Source organism: Fulmarus glacialis, unplaced genomic scaffold (genome assembly GCF_000690835.1).
Source record: "Fulmarus glacialis isolate BGI_N327 unplaced genomic scaffold, ASM69083v1 scaffold10436, whole genome shotgun sequence".
NCBI lineage: Eukaryota > Metazoa > Chordata > Aves > Procellariiformes > Procellariidae > Fulmarus > Fulmarus glacialis.
This window is the reverse complement of record NW_009218759.1, coordinates 1-11478: the sequence shown is the minus strand read 5'-3', so window position 1 is coordinate 11478 and position 11478 is coordinate 1. Positions and strand designations below refer to the sequence as shown.

The 11478-nt window shown below is 38.8% G+C and overlaps 1 protein-coding gene across 1 annotated transcript in view; it reads left to right on the top strand.

Annotated features, from left to right (window-relative positions):
• NR1H4 (nuclear receptor subfamily 1, group H, member 4) overlaps nt 1–10988 on the top strand; it is a 41304-nt gene extending 30316 nt beyond the window's left edge. Inside the window, exons 9-10 of the mRNA XM_009580139.1 lie at nt 8940–9053; nt 10382–10988. Of these exons, the coding sequence (XP_009578434.1) occupies nt 8940–9053; nt 10382–10620 (353 nt within the window). The 3' untranslated portion in view covers nt 10621–10988. The remainder of the gene's footprint in view (nt 1–8939; nt 9054–10381) is intronic.
• Nucleotides 10989–11478: the final 490 nt, after the last annotated feature.

Here is an 11478-nt window from a genome sequence, read left to right as displayed (position 1 = left end):
GTAGGGAAACACATATTCTTAGGGTCAATTTGGTAAAATTGAATCGCACTGCACAAGGTGCATAGAATAATTATAAACATGGCATGTTCTCAGTATGTTTTCTGCTTCTTAAGGTCCATCAAAGGCTCAGTGGCTATGACAAATTCTACTGGTTCTAGACATAAATCTTAATAATTATGAAAAGCCAAACAGGGCTGGATATTGTTTGTTCCTTAAAGCACGAAAAGTCGTGTTTAGCATTGTTACGTATTCTTTGTGCTCCACTGAGGCAATACTGAATGTTTTGCCTTTTTCTGTATTGACCAGCAAACTTTATCCACCCCTCAGCTACCCATCATTCAAAATTCAAATGTAACAAAAATTCTGAATCAAAGAGTCTGTCTATAGTCAGAGAGAGTGCTTTGACTCTGGCTTCTGGCCTTCCTTTTTAATGGTCAGAAGAAGAAGAGATAGGATAACATTTAACCTTGACACCAGTCATAGAAATGGGCTTGAGCTCACTTCTGAAACTCTTAAAATCAGTAATGTGAAGGTACTACTGATGTATGCAAAATTAGGCAAATATTTATATATTTGAAACCCTGAAAAGAAGTTAGGAAACATGAGAATAACTCACTTGCTGAAGGTATATATTTAGTTTGGCTTAGCACACTCAATTCTAGGTTTATATTTTGTAGCTTTTTATATTTCTTTCATTTTGATTTATTATAAGAGGCTATTGTTTGATGGACTGGAAATGGTGACTTTGAGAGTGATGTGGATGGCTTCTGGTCCACATTCTGCAGGCAGAGAAGTATGCCAAGAAGGCCAGAGATATTTCCTGGAAACTGTAATGAATTGTCATGGACCCAAATGTCTTCACTAAGAGATTTTTCTACTAGAATATAACCTAAATTTTTGATTAAAATAGGTCTTAGAGAAATGAATCCATATGAATACATGATTACTGAAAGCTTCTGCTCCTCTAATCTATACAGTCAGTATCGACCTTCTTGTTCAAAGTCTCAAATGTTCATAAAAAGCGGAAGCAGGAAATACTTTGATCCAGAACATTACGTAAGCTATTATGTCATACTAATAATTTTTTCCTTACTCATAATTTTAAAATACCCTGTTAATTCTCTGCAACTATTGAGTCCAGATGAGATGCAATATCATTTTTTACAAGCTAGTACTAGACTTAAAGATAGTATTTTGTACCATAACATGACTAGCTGGAATATGACATTGTATCCTGTAGTAATATTATTTACTTGTTATGAAATAGATTAAAAAAATAACATTTTGTGTAGAGGAAAGATTCAAGACAAGTAATGATTTCAAATGTGGTATTATTTATTCCAAAGGAAGATTTCCTGCAATTCTTTTTTTTCTAGGGGAAAAAAAAGACTAAGGTAAATTTAAAATGAGTTCTGGATCAGAACAAAACCTGGGCTGAATAGTTTGCAAGAAATGAAACATAACTTTTTTAGTGTGTGTGTGTGTCTATATATATAAGTATATATATACACATACATATATATCTTACTGGTCTTGGAAAAGGCTCTCAAAAATATTTTCCCTCAAGCCAGGATCAAGTTGGGGACATAAGAGGAAATACTGCTGCTAGAATTGTTCCCTCCCTATATTACAGGAGAATAATGTATTACCCAGCTTACTTGCTGCTGGCTGCATTCTCTCCTCCCATTAATAGCCAGAATACAGCACAAAATACCCTTTTCCATGTATTTTATTTCTCCACTCTGTGCAGATTCAAGCCTACTTAAACACATTTTCCTTGGCTGCCCTTAATGGGGCTGTGACAGTAAACAACAAAAGCAGCTTGTAAATCTTTGCATTTGTAGCAGTGTTAACTTAATTGCTGCTACCGATGCTATTTAACTGCTAGTGCTACTGCACAGATCCAGAAGTCACTCAACATTCCCAGAGTCTCTCATTTTGGACTGACATTGCAGCATGCTAGAGCGTATCTGTGAACCTGGCAATGTCCCTTGCATGAAAAGGCTTAAATGTGTTTTTTAAATGCCCCTCTGCCTATGTGTTCAGTACAGGTAACTGCCTGTTAGTGGTATCTCTTCCTTGGCATCAAAAATGCAAGCAAATTAGTTTATAAGAGGAAGGATTTTTTTACTAGGTAGGTTTGACTCTCTCATGCTTCCCAAGTGTATTTCTCAGTGTTCACTGAATTTTCATATTTTGTCATCATACAAGCTACCAGAGTTTTTTGTTTTGACTTTAAGAGCTTGCATTGGCACGATTTTTCTACATGTTTTGTCTTAGTTTATGATAAATTCCAAAAATACACATTTAGGCAAATTGAGTAATTGTTGGAAAATACCTACTACTGAAACATCTTATCATGGTCATTTTCAGGTGCCCCGACCTTAAACAAAATGAAAGAAACGCATCCAAATTATTCTGTTATCATTGCCCATTGCTGTATGTCTAATACAGCTTTCAAAAATATTAATTATGCAGTTCACACCCCTGCATGTCATAGGACTCAACACCAGGGCTCTAGGTTGAATAACAGCCTGTACTAAATGTGATATTAGGATAGAAACTTAAGCAGCCTCTTCCAGCCTTAACCAGAAAGGACACACGCTACTAGAAACTGCAGCTGGCTATCATCATGTTATAGACTGGTCCAAGAGATAAAATGGCCAGAAGAGATTAAATCCAAGTCAAATAAAGAAGAAAACCCATGAGAATTACACGTAAATTTGGAGATAGGGCTTTTTTTTTTTTTTTGCATATACTTCACTGACAAACAAGACTAAATGCAGCAAACTGAAACACCCTGCAAAGACAATAGAGAGCAGCAGAGGAAATGCAGTGATAGCTGAGTGAGAGTTTAGAAATTAAATTTATAGGTAATGAATGAAAAAGAAGCATCAGGATTATTCATGGCTTCTAGTGAGGTCCTAAACACTGTCAGTCCATCAGCCATAAATTATTGCTGTTAGTCAGAACTTATGCCCACATATTTTTAGGTGCAGACAATTGTCTGACTGTCACATAAGTCCTATTGATGTCTGTACCCATAAAATCAGGGGTGGGGATCCTGCCTAAAAGTCACAAGCTGTCCAGACTTCTGTCACCTGCCACCACGTTCACTTGGAAGCTGCTCTCATCTATTAATATTTATGCCTTCCCCAGTCTGATTGTACGGAACGTTTTTTTTTCCCCTGATAAAAAAGCCAGAGATCTGGTGGTGATGACCTTAGAGCATTAGCAGCCTTCGTTTTTATTCTCATGGTGATGAGGTGTATTTTTATTTCTTAGCCTGAGCATATTGCTCAAGTCCTGGTGCATCGGAGTGACTGCCTTTGTTTGTGCCTTTATGGTCTTTCTCCATAAGGTGTTATGGAAATTCTTTCATTAGCTGCTCCTGAGACTGAAATCCTCTCCTACTTACTCTAACATTGAGACTTAATGAGAAATACAGACATTTTATTTAATGTTAATGACAGCTTGTGCCACTTACTCATCTTATTTGATGCTTCACTATGCATACACCAAGTGGTGACTGATTCATTCTGTGAAAGGCTGACATCCTAGTAATTTAATGCCTAGTTTCTTTCTGTTATTTTGAAAGCAAACTCTCCCCATTATCTAGCAGTACAATATTTTTAAAAACAGTGCTGAAATACTGAATGATTTCTCAGTGAGCATTTATAGCTTGTTTTCCTAAGGACACCTGCTTTCAGTGGTCATGAAGAGCCACAGATTTTTATTTCATCATTTTATTCTACAGAGCAGTTCTACTAATTTCAGTATCAGGGAATAAGATACTATCTCATATGGACAGAAGCGGAAGAATCTGGACCCAAATTTTCAGTTGGCAGCAGGACACGTGACATTGTGAAATATACTGTTGTCTTCCTGGATGGGTTACAGGTGCTGAAAGTACAATGAGATCCAAGGAAAAAAAGAAATAGCCACAATTTCAAACCATTGGCAAGCGGCCACCTTTTGCCCTTGAATGTGGGATACAAAGTTCCCATTGATTTGGACCTGAGACTCCTGCAACCGAGGGCAAAATTTGGCACCGGAACAATGGATACCTAATCCCTTCCGCTGCCTTTAGCTTTTATTATTTGATTATTAGTACTGAGTAATGGTGGTGCTTCAAAACCCCATTGTGCTGGGTTTTGTGCAGAGAAACAAAATGAAATGATCTTCCCTGCTGAATCCAAATAATCTAATCTAAGAGAGAGCAACCTGGCCAGTATCTAGCCCTTTGTTTCTAAACATACCTGCAAATCATAGGTGTCTAACTCTCCAAATGGTCATATGCATCCACACGGAAGGAGACACTTACCATCCTGTGACTTGACCCAAAACTGGCACACTGCCCAAAATATTTAGAAATTAGGACCACTTTAAATTACAGAGTATAGGAAAGAGCTTTTCTGTTCGTACGCGGTACTGCACAATCTACCACACTGAGTTGCCAGTGCCATGTTCCTGCATTACAAATAAAATTGATAAAAGTGTTTAAATCGTATCTACAGCGTTAATTTATGCCCATGAAAACAAGAACAGATGTCAGAGGACCCAATCTCTTTTCTTCTGCGTAAGTGTGCTTCTCCAGGCCAAAAACTAAATAGATTCAACCTAGGAAGACTAGCTCAAGGCAGCGCAGACGCTGCTGCTGTGTGCCAGACCCCACTTCCCTCCTGACTGCGGGCACACAGGCCACTGCCAAAGGACGGTATGTGGCAATGTCATTTGCATCCTCCTTGCAGGTTTGGTTTGTTTGTCGTTTTTTGTTTTGTTTTGTTTTGTTTTGTTTTGTTTTAACTAAGGTTTCTTTGCTTGCAATGATGGCTTCGCAGTGGTCTTATTGATTGCTTTTGAGAAGATGGGGTTTTGCTCTCCTGATTGTGAGTTCTCCTTGGCACATGCTAACCTTGCATTTAAGTTGGCCATTTAACCTCTACAAGGTGATGGTAGAGGAGAGGTCACAGGGCATGCTCTTGTGTATCTTCTCTACTGGCTAGATTTTCCCCTTTTCGGCTCTCGGCATCAACACGGTGAATTTGGTCAGTGTTTAAAGGGCCACTGATGCATTTGAGCAGGTTAGAAGACAGAGCTCATAAGCAGCATGGAAAGCAGTTCTGGTAGATGAAACACTGTGAAAGATAAGATGTAATTTTGCGAGTAATTAATACATTTTATTTTCATAAAACAGCTGCTAATATACCCTTGGTTTAATATCCACTGGCACCTCCATGTTTATCAAGAAAAAAAGATCTCTTTATCCATATTAATCACACAGTGCTATTTACTGTTAATCAGTACTTACTCTCAAGCTTTCCTCTTGCAATAGATTAATCTATTCAGTTTTAATCAACAGCCAAAATAGAAGAGAGAATACTGGTCTCAAAAAGCTGGCAATACTGACTGGATATTACAGTAAATATTACATCTATTCCAGGATTATGTTAATCAGATAATTATTTATGGCCTGAAACTGCAAAGCTTATGAAAGCAACAGTCATCTTACCTTCAGAGAGAAATCACAGGAACAAAATCCTACAAAAGGCCAGGTCTAAAACAGTGCTGTGTCTTAAGCTACAGTTAGGAATGAAATTGTGCAAGAAGTAAGGGGTGCTGAATGAATAATGCTCATGTGTTTAAATCTGCTCCGGTCTGATGCCGCAAGGCCATACTCAGTAAAGCCAGTATTTCCCGTTGACTACCCTGGGGTTTACAGCCATTAACACAGCAAAATCAATCAAGTGAATTGCAGTATCTTCCGCAGATGATAGAGTTGGGCTGGTGGTTGGGTAGAAATCTGTGTAGTTCAGAATGATGCACAATGAAACACAAAGGAGGGGCATGTTCTTATTGCCGTAATGCTGCATGAAACAAAGTTTTTGAAACCTTTTTGAAAAACTGTTAAGAAGGAGGCACCATTAATACTGCCCAGGAAGCTCTGCCTATCTGACACAGTCCTGTGCTCCTGTCTGATCTAAATAAACAGGGCTAGGCAGACCTAACTTTTCAGTTCTCACTGAGGCCAGAAATACACTATAACTTTATCTATTGGATTTTTTTCGCTTTTGGAGTATGATTTGTAACAATGACATTTGAAAAGTCATATAATTCCTTTCTCCTCTAGCCTTTCCAGTTACGAGCACCAAATTGCCGTTAATTCTTTTTCTGATAACCTGAATTGAAGTGACAACATCTTGCACAGTAGATAAGAAAAAAAAAAGCAAGAACTATAAACATCTGTTTCCTGGTTTTTTGCTTTCTGGTGGAGCTTATTAAATCCAAGCTGAAGTGTTTCAATCCCATTAGAAAACAGCCCCCTCTTGTGATTATCAGCGGTTTGTGTAAGGTGCATACAGGATGATGAAACAACAGGGAAACTCCAGCACAGATGGGATGAGGGCAAACCTAGTAACCAAGAAAAAATTCCATTATCCTAGTCTAAAAATTGCTCATTTTGCATGTTTCATTCATAGCTGTCTTGTGACATATATTTATTTAAAGATTTCAAAGTTCTGTTCTCTTTAGTAAAAGCAGTAAATCAGCTGCATTACTGAAACATCCCTTTTTACTCCCTTTCACCTCTTCTGTTTTGTTTTATTTCTCTGTTTGGAGTACAGTAGTGCAGAGAAGCTCTCTGCCGTAATTTCATTTGCTTCCACATCTACATTTAGTTTTTGCTTCATGCATCCATGCTTTAGTTTCTTAATGTTAGATTATAAGCTTTCTGGAGCAAGGATTGTTTTACTGCATGCTTATACATTGCCTGGACCAGGGAGGACCTGAAATGGTTATTCCACACCCTGTTCACCAGCATCAGTTTCATCCCACTTCTGCTATATTGACAGTAGGACTTGAGGAGCTTTGTGGTCAGCAAAACAATTAATTCATCCAGCTGAAAACTAACCTGACCCAAAAAAAAGAGAAAACAAAAATCAAATTATGAATATGAGAAACAAATGATGGGAGTCTTAGTCACAGCCCGCTTCCTCCCATTCCCTGCCTGCTGCCAAGACGAGCGTGCCCAGTGGCGCGATACCTTGCACAGAGACTTCTAAAAATATCCAGTTTGTCTTGGACTTTTTTCATGTCATTGCTGAGCTATTCACTTCCACGAAAGGAATTCGTTTACTTTGCTTTAGGGCTCAGCTTGACTTTTTTTTTTTCCTGTTTCTAGATTCATGCAAACTTTAAGACTTTGGTGTGTCATATGTATGTGTTCCTTACATGTGTCATATTGTAAGGAACTTTGGCATTTAAAACTGCCCGAGAGAGAGACAGGTGGTTCCCCAAAACTTAGCAATAACAAGTGTTCAAAATTTTAAATAGTTAACGCTGATGACTAACAACATAAACCTCGCAGAACATTAGATGCTACGACTAGTGTTTGCTCTGTATAAAGCTCCAGCTGTGTTACTAACTTCCACAGGATGAGCTGACTCTCATCATATATATCTGCTTAATTGACTTAGACTCTTCTCAATAGTGTCGAACTTGTTACAAAAATGAGATTTGTGGCTTGTAATTTGAAGTGAACATAGGTTGCTCATGTCACATGTTTAAATACACCATTCAGCCACAAAATAAACCACACCCTGCAAGACCATACTTTCACTCTTTTGGGACACAACTATTCCACTGAATGAAGTAAGTTCTCACTGTCACAGCAAAATGTGACTTGTTCGTAGTTAAGTCAAGTGACTTCATGTTTCCTTTCTTTGAGTTCCACCTGCTGAGTTTCATTTTGAATTTCATCTATTGGAGGCACTCCAAACCTTACCAGTCCTGGATTTCAGCTTTGTGTTGTATACAACACTCAAAATCACATTATTTCATGCGGTTTCGACACCAAGTTATAAAGTCTTCTCCCAGAACAGCTCAAAATTAAGAGTAAGATGACAAGAAATCCTATGGCCCCTCATCTGTGGGAACAGAGGAGGTTTCCATCCTTTCAGCCAAGACCAAAAGGCTTCTTGCTGCAGAACCACTGGTTCAGATCTCTATACCTCATCTGTGCCACCGCTTCCGAGTTGCAAGCAGCCCTTGTCGACAGTCTAGTGGCTGCTCGAGTGACTCACACACCAGTTTAAAAAAAAAAAAATTGATGTCACAGGACCTACTTCTCTTTTACACCAAAAAGCAGAATGAAGTACATCTGTAATTTAAGGCTAAGTAAGAACATTGTGACCTGATGACAAAGTCAGTAAGAGGAAGCCCAGTCGGCATGCCCCAGTTCGGTAAGCCCAAAGGGTCTCGCTGATGGCGAGAGAATCGCATGATCCCATCCTTAAACTGGGCTGGATTTTAATTATTTATGGCTCTGTACTTTATAATACACTAGTTTATGCTTTAAGGTAGTAGTAGTTGCAAGCAAGTTGATCTTGGACTACAGGTAATCCTAGACCTAACTAAAGTTTCAGGCTACATAAAAGGAGCAATTAAGACACTTTGTAGAGACAACTGAAGCAACTGCCCAGGGCAGTTAGCTGTAGAGTTGGGCTAGAATTAAACCATACACCCTGAGAGGTTTCCATATAACTAATGTAAAGATAGGGAATATGGGGACTGTTTCACAAACTGTGCATACTGGAAACAGAAAACAGTTAGAATATCAGCAGACAGTGAGAAAAACATGTATGAGATTTATCCTGAAGAGCTAGATGGACAAACCTGTAGAGGAAAAGGAATTGCTTGGAACAAAGACTTTGAAATCATGCAAAAATAAATTGCCAGCGTTTGCCTGTTTCTACTCTGATCTGGAAAACAAGGATGTGCTTGCACTTTTGTTACTAATTGTCTTGCATCAGGCCTGATTTGTGTAGTAAATTTCTCCCACCAAGACAGTCAAGGCGTCAAATGCTGAATAATTGCTCTGTGGCAATAAACCAGATTATTTCAATAATTAAAAAATATTATAACTTTTTTTTCTCTCACAGGTATCTCAGATGAGTTCATAACTCCCATGTTTAATTTTTATAAAAGCATTGGAGAGCTGAAGATGACACAAGAAGAATATGCGCTGCTCACAGCCATAGTTATCCTGTCTCCAGGTAACTTCTAATCCAGAATTAAATATTAGTGGTTTTGGAAAGAAACATGAGGAATGTGACCTGAGACTTGTAAAAACTTACATTCTACGTAGAGTAAGTGAGCATACATGCTGATTTAGTATACTCAGCTGTTAAACCAGAAAACAAGCACACAAATCCAAACTCCAAATGTCCTGCTACACCATCTGGTTTTGCATACAAGGAAAAAAAGTGCCTAAATACGCTGCTTAAAAAAATGACTGGTATCTCTTCACTGCTTAGCATGACAGGCTTCTTCCTTCAGAAAATCCCAGATGTGGTTACATGTACATCACTGCAGACCATTGTGGAATGTCACATTTTTAGAGGGAAATTGGGAAACCCTATAACTTAGAATAGAGAACGGCAATGAAGGTCTTCAGCCTTTATTGAACAAACACCGGCTGGCAAGAGCAGAAGGACAGCAGCAAGTTGCCCTCTCGACTATAAAGTGTTGGAAACTGACCTTTCAGAAGTATCAGCATAATAATGTCTCAGCCCTGATTATAGGCTTTGCTGTAAAAACTAATTCTTCGACAACACAAAACTAACCGGCTCTACCTACAACACACAGAGGGCCTCAAACAAACTGACTGTCATAGGAATGGGAGAAGAGAAGTCTGATGCTTCAGGACAAAAGGCAGACACTGAGGTTTCCAAATCAGGTTTCATGGAAGATGAGCCACCCATGGCTCTTTGAGTCAGGGTGGCTCAGGAAATTTTTTTACACCAAAAATTTTAAGTGACAAAACCCCCCATCTTCCTCTTTTCTTCCCTCTCCAAATACGCAAACATATACTTCCATATGAACAAAATAAAAAGACAAGTATTTTCTAATAAAGAAATTTCATCTGAGGATGAAGATATTTGATTTCTCCCTGGTGACCCGTCTGCACACTCTTCTCTACTGGTCCAATTCCCTGGTTGTACTACATCTCCAAGAACTTATGCTGCGCTGCTCAGTTGTTGCAATGCATCGCAGGACGTACTCAGGTGCAGAACTGCGTTGGGAGATGATGATACAACCCCAGAGAAACATTTCTGAGTTAAAACTCTTCAGTTTCTGAAAAAGTTGAATGTTTTGCCTAGCTAGAAGTGGGAAGCTTACATGAAAACCCCGAACCAAAAAAACAATGTTAAAGCACTTTTATTCCCTCTCCGTTTGAAAAGAAATATTCTTGGTAGGTGTGAACATCAGTGCCCAGTGTAAATATTTGAATGTTTTGATATTCATTTATCAGTCTGAATATTTACATTGTATCAGAGCATATATTTGCTAATTACTTCTTTTCTTTTAAAACCATAACCAGATCGACAATACATAAAGGACAGAGAGTCTGTGGAAAGGCTTCAAGAACCCCTGCTGGATATTCTACAGAAATTCTGCAAACTTCACCACCCGGATAACCCTCAACACTTTGCATGTCTTCTGGGCCGTCTTACAGAATTACGGACATTTAACCATCATCACGCAGAGATGCTGATGTCATGGAGAGTGAATGATCACAAATTCACACCTCTTCTCTGTGAGATCTGGGATGTGCAGTGATGGATACTTTTTATTTTATTTTAGGAAAAATATCTTTTTAAAGGACCACATAGCATTTATTTTCATAGAAAAATATCCCACTACATTAAATTTTCTTTACTGCATTTATATAGAAACACGCCATGGATTCATAAAAGTCATTTTGTTCACTATTCACAGAATATTGTATAGGTATCAGATTTTCACACCTGAGTATAATTTTCTCTGTATTTATATTCTCTGATCAGAAAGAGTCCACCAGCTCCTCAGAGGAACCCTGTTAATTCCCGCTGCAATTAGGCTGATTGCAGTTACAGTTCCTCTCGACAAATGGGGAAATGCAGGTTTCCATTCCATATTTTTTCATTGCAGTGTTTTTGTGCTTGGCCTCCATTAAAGAATATATTCCACATATTTACAGTAATAAACCAGCTGAAATGATTAATAGTCATTTGCAGTTCAACTGTGAAATGTGTTCACAAAAGATGTACAAGCTCTTATTTTTTCAGAAGATGAAAAATTATGTAATGGAGAAAAGCCACAGATACAAAAAAACCCTTTTCATGATATAAACATGTAACTTCACTGGCATTATTATTTCAAAGTAAAAATTATACAGTGTCTATACTTTGTGAAAGTGCATCACAGGCTACTTTACAACTTTTGGTTGTTGGTGCTTAGCGGCTCAGAAAAACACCGTCAGCAGCATCCCCGAAACAGGTGAGCGTGCCGAACGCTGTGCCAGGCGGCGCTGGCTCCCTGAGGCTAACGGGCCGCGGGCAGGGCGGGGGGTTTCCTTGTGCCTGGCTCTGCTCCGAGCGACGTGAAACCGGACAGCTGGGACGCCGATGTGCCGACCACGCCGTCCCCCAAGCCGTG